General features: G+C 32.0%; 1 protein-coding gene, 2 long non-coding RNA genes and 2 pseudogenes across 3 annotated transcripts; 3 read left to right on the top strand and 2 right to left on the bottom strand.

The window, feature by feature from the left end:
* The first annotated feature begins 159 nt into the window (after positions 1–159).
* On the top strand, positions 160–3577 carry LOC7497006 (G-type lectin S-receptor-like serine/threonine-protein kinase At1g11300). Its single transcript, XM_002316642.4, has 7 exons — positions 160–1600; positions 1768–1881; positions 1990–2189; positions 2268–2478; positions 2579–2816; positions 2901–3051; positions 3165–3577. The coding sequence occupies exons 1-7, from the start codon at positions 307–309 to the stop codon at positions 3471–3473; spliced, it is 2517 nt and encodes an 838-aa protein (XP_002316678.4). The 5' UTR covers positions 160–306; the 3' UTR covers positions 3474–3577.
* Positions 2574–26168, bottom strand: LOC127903980 (uncharacterized). Its single transcript, XR_008056783.1, has 2 exons — positions 26033–26168; positions 2574–2655 (listed from the first exon to the last, which is right to left on the bottom strand). It is a non-coding gene; the product is annotated as an uncharacterized LOC127903980 (long non-coding RNA).
* On the top strand, positions 9855–13094 carry LOC7495301 (G-type lectin S-receptor-like serine/threonine-protein kinase At1g11300; annotated as a pseudogene).
* On the bottom strand, positions 11934–25935 carry LOC127903981 (uncharacterized). The gene is made up of 2 exons (XR_008056784.1): positions 25822–25935; positions 11934–11984 (listed from the first exon to the last, which is right to left on the bottom strand). It is a non-coding gene; the product is annotated as an uncharacterized LOC127903981 (long non-coding RNA).
* On the top strand, positions 23521–26197 carry LOC18102963 (G-type lectin S-receptor-like serine/threonine-protein kinase At1g11330; annotated as a pseudogene).
* Positions 26198–27320: the final 1123 nt, after the last annotated feature.

The following is a 27320-nucleotide window of genomic DNA, read 5'->3' as shown; positions in this document are numbered from 1 at the left end:
AAAATGTTAAGAGCGTCTAGGTAACACCTCAAAGGAAAAGGTCAATCATGTTGAGGTTGGAGCGGGGGATCGACTAGAGCTGAAAGGAAAAGGTCAATCAACAAGTTATGGCAGTTGGAAATCAACAGAAATTAACAGAAAACATTTAAGTTTCTGACTTTTAATTGTCGAACATGGTTTCTCTTTGAAAAACAATCTCTTGATTGGAATTAAGAAAAAGGACAGGAAGGGAAATATTCATGTTCATATCCTTTCTCTGAAAAGTCATTTAACCATTTATTAGTCTTCCATTCTCATCAACAAGTTATGGCACTTGGAAACTGCAAAGTTGCAGTAGCTCTTCTTCTGTTTCTATCATGTTCTAGTTCATTTTATGGTGATGCAAGAGATATCATTACTCCTTCTCAACCCATCAAAGATCAAGAAGCTATAGTCTCTGCCGGCAATAAGTTCGAACTGGGATTTTTCAGCCCAGTTAATTCAACATATCGATATGTCGGAATATGGTACAGTAATATATCAGCAGAAACTCAAGTACTATGGGTCGCTAACAGAAACAAGCCAATCACCGATTCTTCTGGGATGATGAAAATATCTGAAGATGGAAATCTTGTGGTTTTGAATGGTCAGGGAGAGGTTCTGTGGTCATCAAATGTTTCAATTGGGTTCAATCAATCAACTGCACAGCTTACTGATGATGGAAACCTTGTCATGAAAGCTGGACCGAATGGAAACCTTGTATGGCAAACTTTCCAGCAGCCTACGGATACTTACTTACCAAAGATGAGACTTAGTGCTAACGCAAGAACTGGGAACAAGACACTGCTAATGTCATGGAGAAGCTCATCTGATCCTTCAGTTGGAAACTTCTCTGCTGGTGTCAATCCATTAGGAATTCCTGAGCTCTTCATCTGGTACAATGGTCATCCATTTTGGCGTAGTGGTCCATGGGTTGGACAGAACTTTATAGGAATACCAGGAATGTCTATTTCTGTGTATCTAAGTGGATTTACTCTACAAGATGAAGGAGATGGCACTTTCACTATGAGTTTAATTGTAGACCCAGCTTCCCGATTCAAGTATGTTTTGACTTCTCATGGAAAATTTAAAGAACAATACTGGGATTATGGGAAGCAAGGTTGGGAGTATACCTGGGAAGCTCCATCAACTGACTGTGATATTTATGGCAAGTGCGGGTCATTTGGAAGCTGCGATGCACAGAATTCACCTATCTGCACATGTTTAAAAGGGTTTGTTGCAAAAAATCAAGATGAATGGAACAAAGGAATTTGGACTAGCGGTTGTGTTAGGATGACATCGTTGCAGTGTGATAGAATACAGAATGGTAGTCAAGTGGGAAAGGAAGATGGGTTTAAGAAGCTGGAGATGATGAAGGTGCCAGCCTTTGCCGAGTACTGGTCATATGCGTCCTCGTCCGAACAAGAATGCAAAGATGAGTGCTTGAGGAATTGTTCCTGTGTTGCTTGTTCATATTATAATGGTTTTGGCTGCATGGCATGGACAGGAAACTTGATTGATATACAAAAGTTCTCTGAAGGAGGAACGGATCTCAACATTCGCCTGGCGTCTACAGAACTTGGTAATTGTTATAATATTTTTTAATTTTCATTCACTAGTGTTTCGTTTTTCAGGTGTGCATAACTAGTGTACATACAAAAAGTTCTGTATCTGTATGAGGAAACATTGATAAGTTTTTTCATATTTCCTTTACATTTTTTCCAAATAACCATCAGTACAATTTTTTAGTTGCAGATAACAAGAGAAACATGAAAGTAATCATCAGTATGGCAGTGATTGTAGGAGCCATAGCTATCTGCATCTGTGTGTTTCTTTCTTGGAAGTGGATGGCTACACATAGAGGTAATATGTTACGTCTTATTAGCTTAGTGGACTTCTAAACTTTAAAATTTTTACAAGTAAAGAAAAACACCATTCACAAATAATAACGATACTTCCACTTGAATTCAGAAAGGAAGTTGATAAGTGAGGAGACCTTATCGTTCAAAACGAGAGAAGCACAAGAAACAGTTTTTGATGGAAACTCGCCCGAAAACGTCAAGGAAGTTAAACTTGAACCACTCTTCAAATTAAAAATTCTTGAAACTGCAACGAACAACTTTGACATATCCAAGAAGCTTGGGCAGGGCGGCTTTGGTGCAGTATACAGGGTAATTCTTCTGGAACTAAAGGTGCTTTATAGTTATTTAGAGCAAATAGGTATTGATTGGTTTGATGTGACATTGTAGGGAAAATTGCCAGATGGGCTGGAAATAGCTGTCAAAAGACTCTCTAGAACATCTGGTCAAGGGCTTGAAGAGCTCATGAATGAAGTTGTGGTGATTTCAAAACTCCAACACAGGAATCTTGTGAGACTTCTTGGTTGCTGTGTTGAAGGAGAAGAGATGATGTTGGTTTATGAGTACCTGCCGAATAAAAGCTTGGATGCATTTCTCTTTGGTTAGAGCTACTGCCCTCTTTTGTTTAGCTACTACTTTTCTTGACTCATTTTCATTTGCCCTTGTTTTCTCATGATTTTTTCTGGATACAATATGCTTAGATTCACTCAGGAAAGGACAACTAGATTGGGAAAGACGCTTCGACATTATTAACGGGATTTGTCGAGGTCTTCTTTACCTTCACAGAGATTCTAGACTAAGAATTATTCATAGAGATCTGAAGCCAAGTAACATCTTATTGGACCATGAGCTGAATCCCAAAATTTCAGACTTTGGAATGGCCAGGATTTTTTGTGGCAATGAAGATCAAGTGAATACTACCAGGGTCGTTGGAACCTAGTAAGTATATATATATTTTTTTTCATTTTAACTCCTATTACCGTTTTGCTATTTTGAGCTCAGAAATCTGTGATCCTCATGCAGTGGCTATATGTCCCCTGAATATTTAATGAAAGGAAGATTTTCAGAGAAATCAGATGTATTTAGCTTTGGAGTGTTGTTGCTGGAGATTGTAAGCGGAAGAAGGAACTCTAACTTTTATGACAATGAGCATTCTCTGAGTCTTATAGGATATGTATGTCTGTCCGCCTCCCTGCCTGAGATATATTTGCTGCAAATCTCCTTCCAATTTCTTGTACTATTAAACTTGCAAACTCTTACTTGTATGATTGTATCAACATTTTGCAGGCCTTTAAATTGTGGAAGGAACGTGACATTACAGCTTTAGTCGATCCTGCAATATCAGATCCATGTTTTGAGGTGGAGATATTCCGATGCATACATATTGGTCTGTTGTGTGTGCAAGAATTGGCGAAAGACAGACCGGCCGTGTCTACCATCACTTCCATGCTAAATAGTGAAATTGTGGATCTTCCTCCTCCAAAGAAACCAGCATTTTTTGAAAGGCAGAGTTCCTTGGATACAGAGTCCATTACACAGAACCAGAAGATAAATTCCATTAACAATGTGACGATTTCTGATGTTAACGGCCGATAGAGTTCAGAACATGTTTACTTTTCTATTAGATATTAATATATTTTATCATTGTAGAACATTACATTGCTGGGTATGACTTAATAAGATTGGCATCTTGAAGAAAATATCTACTATTCAGAGGAAAACTCGGAATGGCCGTCCTCTCCATCTTAATGCTGTTTCTTCAAAAAAAAAAAAGTTCGAAATGATGGCTTCCGTACCTCCTCCTTTAAGAAATGATGTGTTTTCATTTAGCAAAAAAAATCCTAAATCATGCTTAGCTTAAAGCAGTAATGTCAAAAGGCAATGTAATCATCTTGGAGCTAGGCAGCACCTTGGTCTAGCGAAATCAATCCAAGACAAGATTGGCTTGCAAATATTATTTATGCTTGTAGAGGCTAGGAAAATAATGGCGTTGATGACACAAATGGTGCTAAAATTAAGAGAGGGCTAGTGGTAGCAAAATATTTTATTCCTCTGAGAGGTTATACAATGAGGCAAGTAGATTCGATGTTATTAATATAGGAGAAACATCATAGTCTCTTGCCAAATAATATGTTGCCCAAGTTGATATGGTCTCGAGGAGACAAGATGGAACGAATAAGCCAAATAATATCATCGACAAATATTTATCCATGTGATTGAGGCGCAATACGAGCATAAGCACTCCAAAGACCAATGCAAGCTAAGTGAAGCTCATAAAAACAAGAAGGAAGATTTGTAAAAGTATGATGATGAACGTTTGACTTTTGTGGCTTGAAAGACATCATTATTGTTGAAAGTTGTCGAGGATTGGCAATGACATAATTTATTTCATATCCAATGTTATAAATTGCTTTTTTCTATTGTGTATTGTGATGCAGTTTATATAAATGGTTTTAATTTTATCCTTGAAAACCTTAGCAATGTGATGAAATAACTTGTATACGTTGTTGTTTAGTAAAGATACTGTGGCTTACATTATTATATATATGTGTTTGGAAGGGAAATCCCAACCCAAAACTACTAAAATATTGGAAAAACATTTCCTTACTATAATTGGTTTAGAACATGAGATCCAAGGAGATATGTTGGAGACTAGATAAGTTGTTGGATGGACTATCCTGACATGTATAATCCTTATCTTTTGGGTAAGTTTTATTTATTTACTTCTATTGCTTTACTGTATTGTTTTGGGTTTAATTTTATTTATTTATAATAAGTTTGTTGGAAATTAGGGTTAATATGAAGTTAATCATACGCGCAAGGTTTTGTATGAATTAATTTGTGTATGGGGAGTGGCATACCAATATGAATTGAAGTAAAGTGGAGATGAAATGATATGTCATTTTATTTAATTGATAGCCTTTGATGTATTTTGGGTAATTTTAATATTAGAAAGAAAAATAGAAAAATACAGAAGCATTTTGCAGAGAAAATTGTTATTGCATGCTGGAAAACTGTGTGGAGTTTGGAGATAATAAAAATTACAATTTAATCTTTAATTCTAGAAAATCAAAATTTTACATCTAGATTCTGGAATATTTTCAATTCAATCCCCGGTCATGAATAACAATTTTTAAGATAGTTTTTAATAAATAACTAAGATTTATTGATGGTTTATTAATTATCAAGTTAATTTTATAGTTTTTCTTTTGAATTGGGAATTAATTCTACTTTCTATTAAATTATGTTTAAGTGTTTCGAAAGCCGCACGTATTATTGATGGATGTTGATATTTATCTTAGTTTTTTATTGTTGTCATATATTGTGAGTAAATAATATTGAATATGTCTATGGAAATAATACTAATATTATATTCGAATGAAATGTGATTAGTTGATTATCTACTTTTGTTTGTTATTTTGTGATTTTTTTCATTATTAATCTGATATATATTGTTGAGTTATAAAAATCAGAATACTTACACTAATAGAACAATGTTGAATTATGCACACATAATTAAATATAGTACTCTAGCTAATTAGGGGTGATGCTAGCCTGTGTGATAGGCCATCATACATATCTATTATAATGCTATACTTAACAGGAGTTCTTTTGCTTTCTTCTCCCTTCAATTTTTATATTTGATTTTCTAATTTGTAGTACTCTAAAAGAGTAACATAATTTAAACTATGTTTATATATGTTATTGGTATGCTTAGTTATACCCTTATCGTGCATGGATCTTGTCGTAACCTAATTTTTTACCCCTTGTTTTTGTATATATTACAAAAAAAAAAACACAAAAAATATACCTTTTCAATAAATTTAGTTATTTTGTTATTTTTATTTAATTTTTTTGTTTTAAAAAACCATGAAAATCATAAGAAAAATACAAAAATAAAAAAATAAAAAAATATATAGTTGGGGATGAAATTGGTCAAATAATCAAGAATTACAGATAAAAATTGAGTTTGAGAATTTCTAGGGCCATAATCAGGGTTTCAATTGAAGATGAAATTGAGAAAATGACTTAATTTGATTTAATTTGGATAAGATTGAAAGAAATTAAAAGTGCAATGATGAGTTTAAAATAAATAGCCAAATTAGGAATAAATTGAGGGCTTAATTGAAGAAAAAAAATCAAAATTAGAAGTTAAATTAGTTAAAATTGCATAATTTTTTCTCATTTTTTCAAAAAAGAAACAAAGAGGGAAATGCAAAAAAAAGAAGGAACAATCACCTTTTTTTTCTCATTTTTTCAATTTCATCCCTATATCTTTTTTCTTTTTTGATTTTATTTTATTTTGGCCTAATTTCACGTGAAGAAATTTTCAATTGAATTAGAAAGAAAAAATTGAAAGTGGAAGGGCCAAAGTGTAAAACATAGAGAAAATTTATGGCATTTTACATGCAAAGTCAACAAAGACCAAGAATATAGCTTACTTAAAGGAAAAGGTCAATAATGTTGACGTTGGAGCGGGGGGCGGACCGTGGAATTCTACTTTGGGGGAGTGAGGGGGCGCCGGGGCGGAGGGGTTGCAGATGTATTGATACGGGTAAAAACCAAATCAAGTTTTATTTTAATAAGTTCAATAATTATATCAAAATAAAATTCTTATTTTTTTTTATATGTATCATATTCTAATAAATACTAAAAGTTAAAGATATTCAATATATATATATATATATATATATATATATAAAGACAATACGAAAATCATCGTCCATTTTAGCCTTGTTTTCACTAATTTTATTACGGAGCAAACTTATTCTGTAGTTATCGTAAATACAAAAAGAATTAAGACTATCAATTAAATAATAGACTATTGATATTCTAGAAGTTGTCATTTCTTGCACAAGTCAAAAAGAATAGTCGTGTTTAAAGGAGTTATGACAACAAATGCATTGTTGTCCAAGAAATTGACATCTGATTTTTTTAAAGAAAATCTAGAGTTCTTGTTAGAGCAGCTCTACTTTTCAAACTTAATTCAAGAATAGTAAACCTAAAAAATATCATCACGGTTAGTTAAAAAATAAATATGTAGATAAGTCAATTTGCTTATTTCAAAAATTAAACCTAAAATATCATAGAAAATGCCTAATATAGACAGTGAATTGTATGGATTCAACAAGCTCTTGGCCATCAATGCACAAACCCTTTTTTTATACTGATGAAAACATTAAAATTCTTGACTGAGGAAAACTGGATATGCCTTTTTAATAAAAATAATAAGCTTTTGGTTGAAATATGTTAAAAGGATAGAAAAAGAACAACTGTTACTTTCTTGACCAGTAATTAAGTACAGCATACATAAAATATAGTTTGATTCACATCAAGAACATGTAGATAAAAGTTATGGGGATTGGCAACTGCAGAATTGTAGCAGCCCTAATTCTCATTCCGTCCTGCTTACGTTCAGGTTATGATGCTGCAATAGATACGATAACAACATCCCAACCCATCAAAGATCCTGAAACTGTCTCCGCAGGCAATATCTTTGAAATGGGAATTTTCAGCCCTGTTAATTTGACAAATCGCTATGTTGGAATATGGTACAATAATGTTTCTGCAACGAAACCAGAATGGGTTCCCAACAGAAACAACCCAATCGCTGATTCTTCAGGTGCGGTGACGATATCTGAAGATGGAAATCTTGTAGTTTTGAATGGTCATAAAGAGATTCTTTGCTCATAAAATGTTTCAAATAGAGTCAGGAACTCCATTGCACAGGTTCTAGATGATGGGAATCGAGTCTTGCAAGGCAGCTCCAAGGGAATCATTTTATGGCGAAGTTTCCCTGATGATGATGAAACAGCAAGGTCTTTTGACTTGTCAAGTGCTGTTCCACACTTGTGTGGTAGAAATAGCTTATTTCCTAGAAAATTCGTTGCCTAATTCTTTATCAACTGGATGGTCTACGGTCAATAAAGTTGACCACCACCTATATAAAGGATTCCAGGAAAATTCCCCTTAGACCATGTAAAAATTAAAGAGTAGGTTAAAAATCCACAGTTAAGTTCTACAAACAACAATTTTTTTTTTTTATACAAGAGATCCAGGGTCCGAAGATATCTTATAATAGACAAACTAGATTTTTAAGAGTTATATTTTTTAGTTTTCAGTTTTGTGTAGAGATTTCCTTTCTTTCTTTCCTTCTTCTCTTTGTATATGTACGCAAACATAATTTATTTTTAGTTAGCCAAGTCTTTTGGCATTAGCTTTTATATAAAATCTTGATTATAATAATAATAAAAACATTGATAGTTTAGAAATGGCAGCTTAAATTAAAAAAATTGAATGTATATAAAATGCTTACACCATATGAAATTATTTGGCATTGTTATTAAATCTGATCTAATAGGTTAATTTTAAATTCTTTTATCTAACTACTTATTTAGCTTGAATTTAAAATTAAACTATATGAAAGTTGTTTTGATATGACCCAGACGATTTGAAGGGTCTAAAGACAACTTGAATGACCGTTAAAAAACATAGTTTGACTGAACAAAAAAATTCAAGATGATTTTTTTTTAATACGGAAACAACTACATATTGGATTGACCCAGGTTTCAAGGCTTAACATGCCAAATCTGTAATTGAGTCGATGAACTCCACTGAGATTAAGAACTCTTACCCGGACTTCAAGACTTAACATGTCAAATGTCGAGATGTTTATTTGAGACTATAATAACTTTATAAAAACATAAACCAAAACAATTTATGAAAGCAAATTCTAAATCAAGCAAGTGTTAAAAGAATAAAATTAAAAAAGGAAATGAAAGAAAAAAAAGAAGAAAAGGGGAATGCAAAAAAAGAAGGAATGATCACCTCTTTTTTTTTTTTTCAATTTTATCCCTATATCTTTTTTATTATTTGATACTGTCTTGGCCTAATTTAATGTGAAGAAGTTTTCAATTGAATTAGAAAGATGAAATTTAAAGTGGGAGGGCTAAAATGTAAAATATGGATATCAAAATAAAATTCTTATTTTTTTAAATGTAGCACATTCTAATAAATATTAAAATTTAATGTTCAATCTATATATATATATATAAAAAGAAAATAAATGGGTAAAAAATTTATAAACCACGTCATCCTTGATGAACTTTTATTAAGTTAACTGATCCATAATCATATATATTATGAAGTTTATAATATTTTTTTTATGTAGAAAACTAAGTTGTAAGCAAGAAAATTATCATTCATTTTAGCTTTATTTTCATCAACTTTATTGTCAAGAAAACTCATTTTATAGTTGTTGTAGCTACATCAGTATGTAGTTTTCACCAATTAAATGATACTTCTAATATTTCAAAAGTTGTCATTTCTTGCACAACTCAAAAGGAATAATCATGTTTAAAGTTGCTACTTTTTCAAGAAATTAACATCTAATTTTTTTAAAAAAATCTAAAGTTCTTCGTGTTGTCGTATTTCTACTTTTAAAATTTAATTGAAGAAAAGTAAACCTAAAAAAATATCATCTTTGTTAGTTAAAAAATAAATCAATTTGCTTTTTTCAAAAATTAAACCTAAAATATCATAGAAAATGCCTCATATAAACAGTGAATTCTATGGATTCAACATGTTTAATTGGCCATTAATGCACAAACCCTTTATTTATTTTTTTTGGACTGCAAGATTCTAATTGCAAAAGACCGCAGGTGTATGTATTGTGATAATATCCTATAAAAATAAAAATGCTATCGATCTCACAAGCTAGTGGACCAGGTTCATCCTGATGAAATATCACCATTTTAGCACAAGAGGGTCAAAATCTCAAAGTAAAACATAACCCTGCTTATGTAATATAACAGTTTATAAATGGAAATTTACAGAAAACATAAGAATTTCTGACTTATAATTGCTAAACTTAGTTTATATGTGAAAAATAACTTCATGATTGGAATTAAAAGGACAGGAAGAGAAATATTCTTCTTCGTGGCATTCGTCAATAAAAAATTTGTTCGTCTTCCATTCTCATCAATAACAAGTATGGGACTTGGCAACTGTGAACTTGCAGTGGCTCTTCTTCTGTTTCTCTCATGTTATTGTTCATTTTATGGTGATGCAGGAGATACCATAACTACTTCTCAGCCCATCAAAGATCCAGAAGCTATAGTGTCTGCCGGAAAAAAGTTCCAACTGGGATTTTTCAGCCCAGTTAATTCAACATATCGATATGTCGGAATATGGTATAGTAATATATCAGCAGCAACTCCAGTACTATGGGTGGCCAACAGAAACAAGCCAATCAACGATTCTTCTGGGATCATGACAATATCTGACGATGGAAATCTTGTGGTTTTGAATGGTAAGGGAGAGGTTCTGTGGTCATCAAAAGTTTCAAATGGGTCCAATCAGTCAACTGCACAGCTTACTGATGATGGAAACCTTGTCTTGAAAGCTGGACCGAATGGAAACCTTGTATGGAGCCCACGGATACTTATTTACCAAAGATGAGACTTAGTGCTAACGCAAGAACAGGGAACAAGACACTGCTAATGTCATGGAGAAGCTCATCTGATCCTTCAGTTGGAAACTTCTCTGCTGGTCTCAATCCATTAGGAATTCCTGAGTTCTTCATCTGGAACAATGGTCATCCATTTTGGCGTAGTGGTCCATGGGGTGGTAAGAATTTTATCGGAATACCAGGAATGTATACTTCTGTGTATCTAAGTGGATTTACTCTACAAGATGAAGGAGATGGCACTTTCACTCTGAGTTCAATTCAAGACCCAGCTTACCGTTTAACACATGTTTTGACTTCGCATGGAAAATTTACAGAACAATACTGGGATTATGGGAAGCAAGGTTGGGAGTATGACTGGGAAGTTCCATCAACTGAGTGTGATATTTATGGCAAGTGCGGGCCATTTGGAAGCTGCGATGCACAGAATTCACCTATCTGCACATGTTTAAAAGGGTTTGTTGCAAAAAATCAAGATGAATGGAAGAAAGGAATTTGGACTAGCGGATGTGTTAGGATGACATCGTTGCAGTGTGATAGAATACAGAATGGTAGTGAAGTGGGAAAAGAAGATGGCTTTAAGAAGCTGGAGATGATGAAGGTGCCAACCTTTGCCGAGTACTGGTCATATGCGTCCTCGTCCGAACAAGAATGCAAAGATGAGTGCTTGAAGAATTGTTCCTGTGTCGCTTATTCATATTATAATGATCTTGGATGTATGGCATGGACAGGAAACTTGATTGATATACAAAAGTTCTCTGAAGGAGGGACAGATCTCAACATTCGCCTGGCGTACACAGAACTTGGTAATTGTTATAATATTTTCTAATTTTCATTCACTAGTGTTTCGTTTTTCAGGTGTGCATTACTAGTGTACGTACAAAAAGTTCTGTATCCGTATGAGGAAACATTGATAAGTTTTTTCATATTTCCATTACATTTTTGCAAAATAACCATCAGTACAATTTTTTAGTTGCAGATAACAAGAGAAACATGAAAGTAATCATCGGTATGTCAGTGATTGTAGGAGTCATAGCTATCTGCATCTGTGTGTTTTTTTCTTGTAAGTGGATGGCTACACATAGAGGTAATATGCTACGTCTTATTAGCTTACTGGACTTCTAAACTTCACAATTTTTACAAGTAAAGAAAAAGACAATTCTCAAATAATAACGATACTTCCACTTAAATTCAGAAAGGAATTTGATAAATGAGGAGACCTTATCGTCAGAAGCTCAAGAAACAGTTTTTGATGGAAACTTGCCCGAAAACGTCAGGGAAGTTAAACTTGAACCATTCTTCAAATTACAAATTCTTGAAACTGCTACAAACAACTTTGACATATCCAAGAAGCTTGGGCAGGGCGGCTTTGGTGCAGTATACAGGGTAATTCTTCTCAACTAAAGGTTCTTTATAGTTATTTCGGGCAAATAGGTATTTATCGGTTTGATGTGACATTGTAGGGAAAATTGCCAGATGGGCAGGAAATAGCTGTGAAAAGACTCTCTAGAACATCTGGTCAAGGGCGCGAAGAGTTTATGAATGAAGTTGCGGTGATTTCTAAACTCCAACATAGGAATCTTGTGAGACTTCTTGGTTGCTGTGTTGAAGGAGAAGAGATGATGTTGGTTTATGAGTACCTGCCGAATAAAAGCTTGGATGCATTTCTCTTTGGTTAGAGCTGCTGCCCTCTTTTGTTTAGCTACTACTTTTCTTGACTCATTTTCATTTGCCCTTTTTTTCTCATGATTTTTTCTGGATACAATATGCTTAGATTCACTCAGGAAAAGACACCTAGATTGGGAAAGACGCTTCGAATTATTAACGGGATTTGTCGAGGTCTTCTTTACCTTCACAGAGATTCTAGACTAAGAATTATTCATAGAGATCTGAAGCCAAGTAACATCTTATTGGACCATGAGCTGAATCCCAAAATTTCAGACTTTGGAATGGCCAGGATTTTTTGTGGCAATGAAGATCAAGTGAATACTACCAGGGTCGTTGGAACCTAGTAAGTATATATATATTTTTTTTCATTTTAACTCCTATTACCGTTTTGCTATTTTGAGCTCAGAAATCTGTGATCCTCATGCAGTGGCTATATGTCCCCTGAATATTTAATGAAAGGAAGATTTTCAGAGAAATCAGATGTATTTAGCTTTGGAGTGTTGTTGCTGGAGATCGTAAGCGGAAGAAAGAACTCTAGTTTTTATGACAATGAGCATTCTTTGAGTCTTATAGGATTTGTATGTCTGTCCGCCTCCCTGCCTGAGATATATCTGCAAAGCTCCTTTCAATTTCTGATACTATTAAACTTGCAAACTCTTACTTGGATGGATTTTTATATTTTCAGGCTTGGAAACTGTGGAATGAAGGTGACATTACAGCTCTGGTCGTTCCTGCAATATCAGATCCATGTTTTCAGGTTGAGATATTCCGATGCATACATATTGGTCTGTTGTGCATGCAAGAATTGGCGAAAGACAGACCGGCCGTGTCTACCATCACTTCCATGCTAAATAGTGAAATTGTGGATCTTCCTCCTCCAAAGAAACCAGCATTTGTTGAAAGGCAGAGTTCCTTGGATACAGAGTCCATTACACAGAACCAAGAGATAAATTCCATTAACAATGTGACGATTTCTGATGTTAACGGCCGATAGAGTTCAGAACAAGTTTACTTTTCTATTAGATATTAATATAGTTTATCATTGAAGAACATTACATTGCTGGGTATGACTTTTCTATTAGATGTCAGTTCTACGGTCCTTATATTAAATTGTGGAAGGAACGTGACATTACAGCTTCCGTCAGATCCTGCAATATCAGATCCAAGTTTGGAGTTTGCACCATCCACTTGCATGGATAAAAAATTTTGTTCCTGCGGGGGACAAAATATAGATTCCTTCGTCCCCCCAATTCCAATCAAGCACATGTAAAAAAAACAAGAATAATGGAATTATATCGAGTGGAAAGCATAGATATCCATTCATTAGCATGCCAGACAGAGAAATTGCCTGCCACTCACTGTCTACACCTAATAAATGTTCTTTAATGGAACTGTCATTGCTTGGACTCTCGCGTTTGTTTTCACTCTCAGTGCAGCTAGCTGCCAATGAATTGCACCAAAAGCAATCAGATTCATAGCGAATTTATTGAAAGAGAATCCACTAATAGTAAATGATCTGGGAATAAGCACAAATGTAATGTTTTAGAGCTTATTGACTTTTGTATGCATTGTGTAGAGAAAATTATTATTGCATGCTGAAAAATCTGCGTGGAGGTTGAAGATGATAAAAATTACAATTTAGTTCTTAATTCTATAAAATCACATTCTTACACCTGGATTTTGGAATATTTTCAGTTCAATCCCTGATCATGAATAACAATTTTTAAGATAGGTTTTAATAAATAATTGAGATTTAGTGATGGTTTATTATCAAGTTAATTTTATGGTTTTCCTTCTACTTATTGTTAAATTATGTTCAGGTGCTTTGAAAGCTCTATATACTGCTGTTATATGATTGGTGGGTATTGATATTTATTTTAGTTTCTTATTGTTGTCATATATTATGAGTAAATAATATCCAATATGCCTACAGAAATAATATATACTAATATATGTATAATCATGAAAATAAATAATAGTATATTTAAAAGAAATGTGATTAGTTGAATATCTACTTTTGTTTGTTATTTTGTGATTTTTTTATTATTAATCTAATATAAATTGTTGAGTTATAAAAATCAAAATATCTACATTAATAGAACAATGTTAGGCTATGTGTACTTAGTTGAATATAATACCCTAATTTTGGGTGGTACTAGCCTGTGTAATGGGCCAGCATACATATCTATTATAATGCTATACCTGATAGGGGTTATTTTGCTTAGGTGTGTAGCGCAAACAAATTTTCTTCTCTCTTTCATTTTTTATATCTGATTTTCTGACTTGTAGTAGTCTAAAAGAGTAACATGATTTAAACTATATTTATATATGTTATTGATATGCTTAGTTTTACCCTTATGATGTATGGACGTAGTAATAACCCAATTTTTTACCTCTTATTTTTGTATTTATTACAAAAAATATATTTTTGAAGTAACTTTAGTTATTTTGTTATTTTTATTTAATTTTTGTGTGTTAAAAAACAGTGAAAATCATAAGAAAAACACAGAAATGCAATATATATATATTGAGGATGAAATTGAATAAATAATCGAGAATCACCGACAAAAATTGAGTTTAAGAATTTCTTGGGCTATAATCGAGGTTTTAATGGAAAATAAAATTGAAAAAAATACTTGATTTGATTTAATTTAGATAATAATGAAAGAAATTAAAAGTGCAATGATGAGTTTAAAATATATAGCCAAGTTAAGAATCAATTGAGGGCTTAATTAAAGAAGAAAATCAAAATTAGAAGTTAAATCGGTTAAAATTGTATAATTTTGGGAATGAATGATGAATTTGTAGTTAAAATTTGGAGGTCCAAATTGATTCAATTAGGGATATAATTGAAAGAAAAAAGGAATTCTTTTGAAATTACAGGAATTTAAAAAAAACAAAGACTAAATTAAAAAAAAGAAGCTAAATTGGAAAAGATCAATTTAAGTATTAATTTGAAGAAATCACAGATTTAAAGCCCTCATTGAACGAAGTTCATGAAATTTAAAAGTTAATAACTGTAATGAAAAGGAGAAAATATTCGAGAGACCGGTTGACTATTCACATAACTTCGTTTCAGTACCTTTTGTTTCCAATTAGTTCAATCCAGCCCAATTTAGTCCTATAATTTCATCAAATTAATTCGATTTAGTCTCTAATTAATTCATGAGGCAACCTTCCCCTCATAAACCCTCATCCTCCTCCCCTCACAAAATCAACCACCACAGCAGCCTGCGTCTCTTCACGCAGTCCTTTTCCACACAACCTGTAATAGGCCCAAGAAAAACCCACCAAAGTCAACCCATTCCAGCCTTCATCTTCTTCTCCGAGCCAAACCCACGGCCATAAATCACCATCTTCAATCCCCTTACTATACCAGCCACCATCTCTGACAGTCACCGTCGATCGACCACCATTCTCTACTGGCTTCCTACTTGCCCAATCTCCACCTCTTCATGGTGTTTCTCTCACCACAGACCGGCCACAATAACAGCAAGGTCTGGAGTCCACTCTCCGTCACCTCCAACGACAACAACCTCTCTGCCCTACCAGTAGCAACGACGAGCCCTACACCAGTAGCAACGACGAGCCCTACACCAGCAGCAAACAGCAGCAACTCCTCCACGGCCAGATATTCAAGGCGACCATCACATCACCCTCTCAGTTTCGCCCATAACGCCAGCCAGGAGGCGACACCCAAGAGAAATTGGAAGAATGTGGTCTACAAACTGATTTCGTGTCTTTAAGTTTTTGCAGGTATATTTAAATGGGAGCGTGGGTACACACACACAAAAACAATTTCAGGATGCTTAATTGACTAGCAAGTGAATGCACGCGTAACACGTGGTCCAATCATATTTTACTAGCAACTTTTGGTGTTTTATACTCGAAAAATCAATCTTAAACTCTCGAATTATGATTCTTGTTTTTATTCATTACTTTGTCGGCTAGCTAATGTATATTTCAATTAATTTTATGAGTTATAAAATTAATAATTATGTAAATTTTTAATTGTTTTGAAAAAATTCAAACTCAACTATTGAATAATAAACTTAAACTTAAGAAGTAATTAATTAATTTATCATTCAACCTCAACCTCAAGTTCATTTTTGTTATTTCTCTATTTAACTTTGTGTATATTAGTATTAACACACTTTATTGATATTTTATATAGATCTTTATTTTTATAAATAAAACTCTCATAAAAAAATAATAGTAAATGAGAAAGAGCTCAAATAAAAATAAATAACAAGATTGCTTTTTAGTATTATTTGTTATGTAATATTTTGAGCATTAGTTATAATAATTTAGACTCGGACAATGTGATCCCATCAAAATCTATTAAGGTAGTCTATTTTAAGAAAATTATAATGAGAAAGAGCCCCTTTTAGAAATGACTTAAATGACAAGTTTCTTTTAGATTGATATCAAAATCTTGCAAAAGAAAAGTTTTTATCAATTTTTTTTTTATGAATAACCAAAATGACATGTTTTCTTTTAAAAAAGCAATTCCATAATATATCTTGGGATCGACTAGGTTTCAAAGGCAGGACTTCATTCAAAGAAGGAATTGAACTCCAACTTTCTATTATATCCCGGACCCATGAACCAATATCAAGATTCAATTTTTTTTTTTATGAATAATCAAATTGATGAATTTCATATTTTTAGGGATCCAAGTCAAGTTTTTTTCACAGATAATGAGAAAAAAATTGAAAATAAACTAAACAAAATTAGGATAATTAAGAGCAATAAAAAAGATAATTTTAGGAGAACAAATAGTAAATGTAATATTTTTGTAAGAAAGGATACATTAAGGGTGATGTCGTTCTTCCCTTAGGCATAACTAATCCCTTATTTGAATCTTTGAAATAAATGCTAATTTTTAGAATTCTTAATTCTTTTTAATTACTAGATGGTGATTTATAATTTTCCTTGATATGTACCTTCCCATTTCAATTTAAGGGGAGTGGCTAACGTCCTTCGAGGTGTGACAAACCTAATGAATTATTCATATTATAACTTGACTTGTTATTGTATGTTTACTTTTATTTATTTATTGAGTGGTGGAAAACTCAATAATTTTATCAATTCAATTTTTTAGATAGATTTGTATGCAAGTGTTTGTTTGGGATTCAAGGAAAATTGAATTTTGTTGTCATTTGATGAAATTAAGTTTGATTTTTTTTAACTTATGTATTTATAATTTACAAAATTATGATTATTTTATATTTTATCAATTTTTATTGTGAAGTTGGAAATTTTGAAAAAATTAATTTTTTATAGGATTAATAAAACCAACATTATTCTATATAGGTTTCATAATCAATGGATGATCATTCTTGGAATTATCGAGATTCATCCAAAGGGTTATACATATAAGATTATCTTTAAGGGGCTGAGGGTTTTATTAATTTCATACTTTCTAAACCGAAAAATATTAGTGCAGATGAAATTATATATCCATGTGCGAAATATAACAATAAAAAGTTTCATTATAAAAATGTTGGGATGATGCATCTATTTAAAAAATATATAAAAAAGGTCTTAATAATTATATACGAATTGACAATGTAGGTAAAATCTTATAAGAAAAGGGAAAATGAGGGGTGGAAGGGAAAACGAGGGAAAACCTAGTGCAATTAAATAAGTATCAAACAATTAACTTTTTTTTAAAATTATAATCTTAAACAAATGTCATGCATGTTTAACAATTTTTTTCATAGTTTGCTTGATTTGTTGTATGATGTGCATAAATATGCAAAAATCCGAGCCACACTAATAACGTTGAGGTATGGAAAAAGTATAAACTAAGTCACATCACTAAGGATAACTGGGTGAAGTTTCAATAATTTTTGGCATCAAAAGAATTTCAAATGAGATTGCGATTTGAGTTGCAGAACTAAAACAAAGAAACATATAGTTTGGTGAGCAAGCACACCGGTGGATTGTTCTGATTTTTCAACCATGCAAATCATCTGGTAAAATTTTTAAATTATTTTTTCTTCAATTTTTAATTGACTTCTTATTTGTTAGAATTTTTACTACTTATTTTTCTTTTGTAGTAACAATATCTTGGGTGCAAGTCTACTTAGATGGAGTTATACGAGGAAACTCATATAACAAATGTGGATAGGGGGAATTAGTGAAGAAGTTTGTATATAAAATAACTGAGGTGTTCATTGTGATTTTTTTTTAATTCTTTTAATTATAATTAAATTGTTTTTGTAAGAAACATATAACGCTATGATGTTTGAAAAACATGAAGAAAATGTTTTCACCCATCCTTCTTACGATCATCGATCAGTTACGGTTGGAGGCTGGAAAAATTGACTAACCAGAGAGGAATAAAGTTTATATTGCTTCAACTCTAGGCACACAACAATTCTAAGCCAGTTGACAATAGAATTTGAAGCGAGGTCCTAGAACAGGATGAGGAGCAAGTGGCCAAATTAGAATAAAAAATGAAAGGCATATTAGAAGAAGAAAATAGGCAGAATTCAGAGAAAATGATGAATTTATGGCTTTACATAATTCTGCTCCTCCTTGAGGTCCTTTTGGCCGAGGATTCCCTCTCCACCTTCACTATCATTTATGAAATGATGTATTTATTGTTGTAAAATTATTTTTAATGAATATTAAATTTAATAAAATTGATAGTGTTGATTTTATTATGATTTTTGTTTTTTTTTAAATTAAAAATTACATAACTGAAAAAAATACTAAACTTTCAATGGAATCACCAATAACTTTTTTTATCCATTGGTAATTTTATTGGAAATATAGGCTCTATTTTCTCATAAAGTTATAAAAAGGTTTAGAAGTTTTAGACTTTTCTGATAGAATTAGGAATGAACATTCTATCACAAATTTCGTCGCTTATTCTGTAAGCAATATTTAGTTTTTGGTGGTGGAATAGGTGATATAATATTCCATTGGCAATTTAGTTACTGATGAAATGGCTAATTGAAGCTGGTCAATGCATTTTTTTTGGCACCAGTATTCTGCTAGCACTACAAATTAACAATAAAAATGCTGACAAATAATAAATCCGTCGGCAATGTAAATGGCCGACATAATAATGTTTACTCATCAAAGGAATATACCGTCAGTGTTTTCTAAGTTTCTGTGGCGTGTGTCAGTCACGCGCTCAAATTGGATTGGTGACGGTTTTCTTTCACTGTTAATTTTTTCTTCTGGGGACAATTTGTGTAGATCAATGAAGGTTAAACAATTAGATTGGAAAAGGCGCTTCTAAATTGTCCAAATAATTTGTCGAGGTCCTGTTTACCTTCATAGAGATTCTAGACTAAGAATTATTCATAGGGATCTGAAGCCTACAAGTAACCATCTTGTTGGATGACGTCCAGATGAATCTAAAAATTTCAGACGTAGGAAAGGCCAAAATTATGCCTTCATAAGAAATAACAATAATATATATATATATATATATATATATATACACACTAAAAAAACAATAAAATTGACATTTAAATATTAATATTAAAAAAAATAGATTTACTTACAAAAAAATAATAAAATATATAATAAATCAGAACAAGGATGTTGTGATCACAAAACTTAAAGAAATATGACTTGTGTTGTGTTGAGAAGAAGAGTTTTTATTTTTTGGAGTGGTTGTTTGCTGTTTGGAAGGGGAGAGTTGAGATGTGGAAAAAGAATGAGAAATAGGAGAAGAGACAATCGGCAGAGTGGTGATATATTAACTTTTGCTGATGAAATCACCGACAGACTCATTTTATTGGTGATTCCGTCGGTAATTCTAATAGTGAATTGATCACGTCACTGTATAAATATCCCGGTTTAAATCCGTCAGTAAAATCACCCGTAAAAACTTTCGTGTAATTGAACTACTTATTTTTTAAAATTCTATCTATTCTGTCTGTAATGTTGTTGGTATATATCGATGAACTAATTCCATCACTATATACCTATAGCATTATAGATAAAATAGTATCCTTCAGTAATTATCAACACAAGTTACTGATAAAATTAATTCATTAGTAATTATGTTAGTTTTAGGTGAATTTTTTATAGTGATTCATAGAGATATGTTGGGTACTAGATAAGTTGTTTAATGGATATATCTTGATGATAGATGATTAGCATTGTATAAGTTTAGAGCGTAGTGCTAACCTTTTAAATCTATCACATCATAAATCTATCACATCACTTATGCAAGCACTGCAAAAGTTGTGGCAGGAAGTTCTGCATGAGGCATGCAAGTGGATTTTATGTTGAAGATATCGTACAGAAACATGGATGCTATGTCACATGCTAGCTCATCCTGATACTTCCAATGAAATATCATAGTTTAACATTAGAATAATATCAAAATCTTAGTTAGAAAAATGAATTATTTGCTGATATTTGGTAGTGTAATGAAAAATAAGTTGAAAAATACTTTCCAGTGCTTGACTATGTCATGGAAAATGAGCTGAAAAATAACTTATTAATGTTTTATTTTCTCAAGTTTATTAAAATAATAAGGAACAAATCTTACAAATTAAAAAGTTGAATGAGGATGAAATTGAAAAAAAATATAATTTCATAAATTATCTCAAATAAAATAAATAATAATCAAAATAATAGAAATCAAATCTAAAAAATAAAATAAAAATGAAAGATGAAGAAATTAAAATAATAATAATTAACATTTCATAAATTATTTCAAATAAAATAAGTAACAATTAAAAGAATGAGAACCAAATTTGATAGATAAAAAATTTCAATAAGAAAATGATAAAGGAAAAGCAAATAACAATTGTAAAAATGAGGACCAAAGTTAATATAAAAAATAAATTTTAAGAGATGAAATTGAAAAATAAATATTCAAAACAAAATATATATAGCAATCAAAAGTTTGAAGACCAAATTTGATATAATCAGTAAATAATATGACATTTTTAAATTTTTCACAACTTCCAAAAAATGTTTTCCACTCAAATTTTTCAGTAAGTGCTCACATTTACTTTCTTACCTCTCTCGGTAAAATAGAATATCAAAAAATTATCTTAATCTAAAATCTTATGTCACGTTTACATTTTCACCTCTTAATAAAAAAGAATATTAAAGAACTTTTTCAACCCAAACATTTAAGTTATTAGGTAAGCTTTTAAAAATAGTTTTATATTACTCTTTAATACACATCCTCAAGTTAAAACCATTTGAGTTTGAAAAATACAAGGACTAACATAACCTTGTGCTTAACTTTTATTAATTAAAATAAAAATTCTGATACTATATCAAAGAATCATCTCAACTCAAATTCTTAAGTTATTAGGTGAAATTTTAATAATAATTTTATATTATTCCCTAAAAATTTCTTTATAAATGAAAACATTCAAATTCTCTATTAAGGAAAACTGGATATGCTCTTTTAATAAAAGTAATAAGCTCTTGATTGAAATATATTGAGAGGATAGAAAAAGAACAACTTACTTTCTTGACCAGTAAGTACAGCATACATAAAATATAGTTTGATTCACATCAAGAACATGTAGATAAAAGTTATGGGGATTAGCAACTGCAGAATTGTTGCAGCCCTAATTCTCATTCCGTCCTGTTTACGTTCAGGTTATGATGCGGCAATAGATACAATAACATCGTCTCAACCCATCAAAGATCCTGAAACTGTCTCCGCAGGCAATATTGAATATCCATTGCACAGGTTTCAGATGATGGGAATTAATCCAGTCATGCAAGGCAGCTCCAAGGGAATCATTTTATGGCGAAGTTTCGCAGATGATGAAACAGCAAGGTCTTTTGACTTGTCAGGTGCTGTTCCACACTTGTATGGTAGAACTAGCTTATTTCCCAGAAAACTCATCGCCTAACTTTATCAACTGGATGGTCTACGGTCGATAAAGTTGACTACCACCTATATAAAGGATTCCAGGAAAATTCCAATGAGACCATGTAAAAATTAAAGACTAGGTTAAACATCCATAGTTAAGGTTTACAAACATTACCTATATATATATATATATAGGCTTGGATCTATATAGATACGAAAGGTATGTTTCAATGAATAAACTAGATTTTTAAGTCATATTTTTTAGTTTTGGTATAGAGCTTTCATTTAATTTTTTTACTTCTCTTTGTATACGTACACAAACATAACTTTACTTACTTTTCCTAGTTAGCCAAGATTTTTTAGCAGTGGCTTTTATATAAAATCTCGGTTATTATAAAAAAAAAAAACATCGATAGTTTAGAAAGGACTGCATTAAGTTGCGACTTAAATTAAAAAAAAAATGAATGTAAAGAAAATATTTACACCATATGAAACTATTTGATATTATTATTTAAGTTGATTTATCAAGTTAATTTTGAAATATTGTATCTCATTCTTTATCTAGCCCGTATTTAAAATTAAACTATATGAAAATTATCACGATATGATCCAATCGATTTGAGAAGTCCATATTTAAAAAGCGTGGTTTGACTTGACAATAAAATTCAATATGATTTTTTTTTTAATATTGAGACTATCAACCAAGCCTTCATGATTTAAGAGTTTTGTTTTTTAAATTATTTTTTACTTAATTATACAATAACAAAAATAGAGTTTTGTAAAATCGAGTACAAACTAAGCACAAATCAAATTTCAAAATATTTATTTGAGACTGATAACCTCATAAAAAATAAACCGAAATAATTTATGAAAAAAATTCTAAATCAAACAAGTGTTAAAAGAATGAAATTAAAAAAGAAAATGAAAGAAAAAAGAAGAAGAAGAGGGAAAAGCAAAAAAAAAAAATTAAAGAAGGAACAATCACTATTTTTTTCTTATTTTTTCAATTTCATCCCTATATTTTTTTTTCTTTTTTGACTTGATACTATTTCGGCCTAATTTCATGTGAAGAAGTTTTCAATTAAATTACTTTAAGATAAGAATGTTAAGAGCTTCTAGATAACACCTAAGAGTAAAAGGTCGATCACGTTGAAGGAGTAGCGAGGGGCGGTCGACCATGGAATTCTGGTTTGAGCGGGCATTGCTACAGGTAAAAATCAAATCAAGTTTTATTTTAATAAGTTCCGTAATAATTTTTGTTTTTTTCTTAAAAGAACTCTAAACCAAGTTATCCTCCTCCATCATCTCTTATTATTTTTATTGAGCTATGAAGTTTATGGCAATCTTTTATATATATATATATATATATATATATATATATATATATATATATATGGATAAGCAAAAAATATCATTATCTATTTTAGTTTTATTTTCACCAATTTTATTCTTAAAAAACTCATTTTATAAAAAAAAAATTAAGATAAAATCAAATTAATCTATCAATTAAATAATTTTTTTTTGATATTTCAGAAGTTGTCATTTCTTGCACAGCTCTAAAAAATAGTCATGTTTAGCGTTTGTTATGACAAATGGATTTTTGTCCAAGAAATTGACATTTGATTTTTTATTTTTTTTTTAAATCTAGAGTTCTTTGTTAAAACATAATTCATGAAGAGTAAATCTAAAAAATATCATCACAGAAAACTTAATTCAACATTCTTTGAAAAACAATCTATTGTTTGGAATTAAGAAAAAGGACAGGAAGAGAAATATTATCGTTCATGACATCCTTTCTCTGAACAGTCATTTAGCCATTTATTAGTCTTCCATTCTCACCAGCAGGTTATGGCACTTGGAAACTGCGAAGTTGCAGTAGCTCTTCTTTTGTTTCTTTCATGTTCCTGTTCAGTTTATGGTGATGCTGGAGATATCATTACTCCTCCTAAACCCATCAAAGATCCAGAAGCTATAGTCTCTGCCGGCAATCAGTTCAAACTGGGATTTTTCAGCCCAGTTAATTCAACCTATCGATATGTCGGAATATGGTATAGTAATATATCAGTAGCAACTCCAGTACTATGGGTGGCCAACAGAAACAACCCAATCAACGATTCTTCAGGGATCATGACAATATCTGAAGATGGAAATCTCGTGGTTTTGAATGGTCAGGGTGAGGTTCGGTGGTCATCAAATGTTTCAATCGGGTTCAATCAGTCAACTGCACAGCTTACTGATGATGGAAACCTTGTCTTGAAAGCTGGACAGAATGGAAACCTTGTATGGCAAAGTTTCCAGCAGCCTACGGATACTTACTTCTCAAAGATGAGATTTATTGCTAACGCTAGAACAGGGAACAAGACACTGCTAACGTCATGGAGAAGCTCATCTGATCCTTCAGTTGGAAACTTCTCTGCTGGTATCAATCCATTAGGAATTCCTGAGTTCTTCATCTGGTACAATGGTCTTCCATTTTGGCGTAGGGTCCATGGGGTGGCCAGAACTTTATTGGAATACCAGAAATGTCTACTTCTGTGTATCTAAGTGGATTTACTCTACAAGATGAAGGAGATGGCACTTTCATTCTGAGTTTAGTTCAAGACCCAGCTTACCGATTAACGTATGTTTTGACTTCTCGAGGAAAACTTACAGAACAATACTGGGATTATGGGAAGCAAGGTTGGGAGTATACCTGGGAAGCTCCATCAACTGAGTGTGATATTTATGGCAAGTGCGGGCCATTCGGAAGCTGCGATGCGCAGAATTCACCTATCTGCACATGTTTAAAAGGGTTTGTTCCAAAAAATCAAGATGAATGGAAGAAAGGAATTTGGACTAGCGGTTGTGTTAGGATGACATCGTTGCAGTGTGATAGAATACAGAATGGTAGTGAAGTGGGAAAAGAAGATGGGTTTATGAAGCTAGAGATGATGAAGGTGCCAACCTTGCCGAGTACTGGTCAAATCCGTCCTCCGAACAAGAATGCAAAGATGAGTGCTTGAGGAATTGTTCCTGTGTCGCTTATTCATATTATAATGGTTTTGGCTGTATGGCATGGACAGGAAACTTGATTGATATACAAAAGTTCTCTGAAGGAGGGACAGATCTCAATATTCGCCTGGCGTATAAAGAACTTGGTAATTATCCTAATTTTATCCAATTTTCTTTCACTAATTTTTCGTTTGTCAGGTGTGCATAACAAGTGTAGATACATGGAGATCTGTATCAGTATGAGAAAATATTGATAAGTTTTTTTTTTTTTTTCATATTTCCATTGCATTTTTGCCAAATAATCATCAGTAAATTTTTTTGGTTGCAGGTAACAAGAGAAACATGAAAGTAATCATCAGTATGTCAGTGATTGTAGGAGCCATAGCCATCTTCATCTGTGTGTTTTTTTCTTGGAAGTGGATGGCTAAACATAGAGGTATTATGTCACGTTTTATTAGCTTACTGGACTTATAAACTTTACAATTTTTACAAGTAAAGAAAAACACAATTAACAAATAATAACGATACTTCCACTTGAATTCAGAAAGGAAGTTGATAAGAGAGGAGACCTTATCGTTCAAAACGAGAGAAGCACAAGAAACAGTACTTTTTAATGGAAACTTGCCCGGAAACGTCAAGGAAGTTAAACTTGAACCGCTCTTCAAATTAAAAATTCTTGAAACTGCTACAAACAACTTTGACATATCCAAGAAGCTTGGGCAGGGCGGCTTTGGTGCTGTATACCGGGTAACTCTTCTCAACTAAAGGTTCTTTACAGTTATTTAGAGCAAATAGGTATTTATCCGTTTGAGATGACATTGTAGGGAAAATTGCCAGATGGACAGGAAATAGCTGTGAAAAGACTCTCTAGAACATCAAGTCAAGGGCGCGAAGAGTTTATGAATGAAGTTGTGGTGATTTCTAAACTCCAACACAGGAATCTTGTGAGACTTCTTGGTTGCTGTGTTGAAGGAGAAGAGATGATGTTGGTTTATGAGTACATGCCGAATAAAAGCTTGGATGCATTTCTCTTTGGTTAGAGCTACTGCCCTCTTTTGTTTAGCTACTACTTTTCTTGACTCATTTTCATTTGCCCTTGTTTTCTCATGACTTTTTCTGGATACAATATGCTTAGATTCACTCAGGAAAGGACAACTAGATTGGGAAAGACGCTTCGACATTATTAACGGCATTTGTCGAGGTCTTCTTTACCTTCACAGAGATTCTAGACTAAGAATTATTCATAGAGATCTGAAGCCAAGTAACATCTTATTGGACCGTGAGCTGAATCCCAAAATTTCAGACTTTGGAATGGCCAGGATTTTTTGTGGCAATGAAGATCAAGTGATCAATACTACCAGGGTCGTTGGAACCTAGTAAGTAAATACATATATATATTGTTTTTCATTTTCACTCCTATTACCGTTTTGCTATTTTGAGCTCAGAAATCTGTGATCCTCATGCAGTGGCTATATGTCCCCTGAATATTTAATGAAAGGAAGATTTTCAGAGAAATCAGATGTATTTAGCTTTGGAGTGTTGTTGCTGGAGATCGTAAGCGGAAGAAAGAACTCTAGTTTTTATGACAATGAGCATTCTTTGAGTCTTATAGGATTTGTATGTCTGTCCGCCTCCCTGCCTGAGATATATCTGCAAAGCTCCTTTCAATTTCTGATACTATTTACATTGCTGGGTATGACTTTTCTATTAGATGTCAGTTCTACGGTCCTTATATTCTACATGCATATTTAAGAAATTATGTGTTTTCATTTAGCCAAAAAAAAAACCCTAAATCAAGCATACTTTAAAACAGTAATGTCTAAAGACAATGTAATCATCTTGGAGCTAGGCGGCACCTTGGTCTAGTGAAATCAAGAATAATTTGGGTTAGTTTTCTTTAAGGATGAAAACACAACGATTTCTGACTTTGAAATATTAAACAGTTTTTTTAAAAACAATTTGTGAGCTCTTGTTTTTTTTTTTTTAAATAATATAAGTCAGTTTATCGACAATATAAACAGTTGATATGTTATTTTCATAATAGTTATATAATTATTGAATTTCAAACTATATCAAATAAAGTTTTCTTTACCTCTTAGATTTGTAATCTTAAAGTTTGAGAAACCTTATTTAATTTAATTATTGATAACAGTAGCTGATAGAATATTATAAGTAAATTTATTTCTGAAAATTAATATATATACTATTAGACAAATTATAAAAAAGATAAAATATTTCCTTTTGTTTATTATTTTGTGATTTTTTAATTATTAATCTGATATAGATTGTTGAGTTATAAAAGTCAGAACAATGTTAGTGTATACATATATAGTTTAAGGTAATACCCTAGCTAATTTGGGTAATAAACCATCATACATATTTATTATAATGATATACCTAGCAGAGGTTCTTTCGCTTGGGCGTGTAATGCAAATACATTTTCTTTCCCTTTCTATTTTTATATTTGATTTTTTGACTTGTAGCACTCTAAACAAGTAAA

This window comes from Populus trichocarpa, chromosome 11 (assembly GCF_000002775.5).
Source record: "Populus trichocarpa isolate Nisqually-1 chromosome 11, P.trichocarpa_v4.1, whole genome shotgun sequence".
NCBI lineage: Eukaryota > Viridiplantae > Streptophyta > Magnoliopsida > Malpighiales > Salicaceae > Populus > Populus trichocarpa.
Note: the sequence above shows the minus strand (reverse complement) of the source record. Positions and strands in the feature narration are given on the sequence as shown.

What these genes read in the sequence shown, in the direction of transcription:
- LOC7497006 (XM_002316642.4), top strand. Translation starts at nt 307, where the DNA reads ATGGCACTTGGAAACTGCAAAGTTGCAGTAGCTCTTCTTCTGTTTCTA. An exon ending in GTGGATGGCTACACATAGAG is followed by an intron (nt 1,882 to 1,989) that starts GTAATATGTTAC and finishes ACTTGAATTCAG; the next exon opens with AAAGGAAGTTGATAAGTGAG. An exon ending in GCTTTGGTGCAGTATACAGG is followed by an intron (nt 2,190 to 2,267) that starts GTAATTCTTCTG and finishes GTGACATTGTAG; the next exon opens with GGAAAATTGCCAGATGGGCT.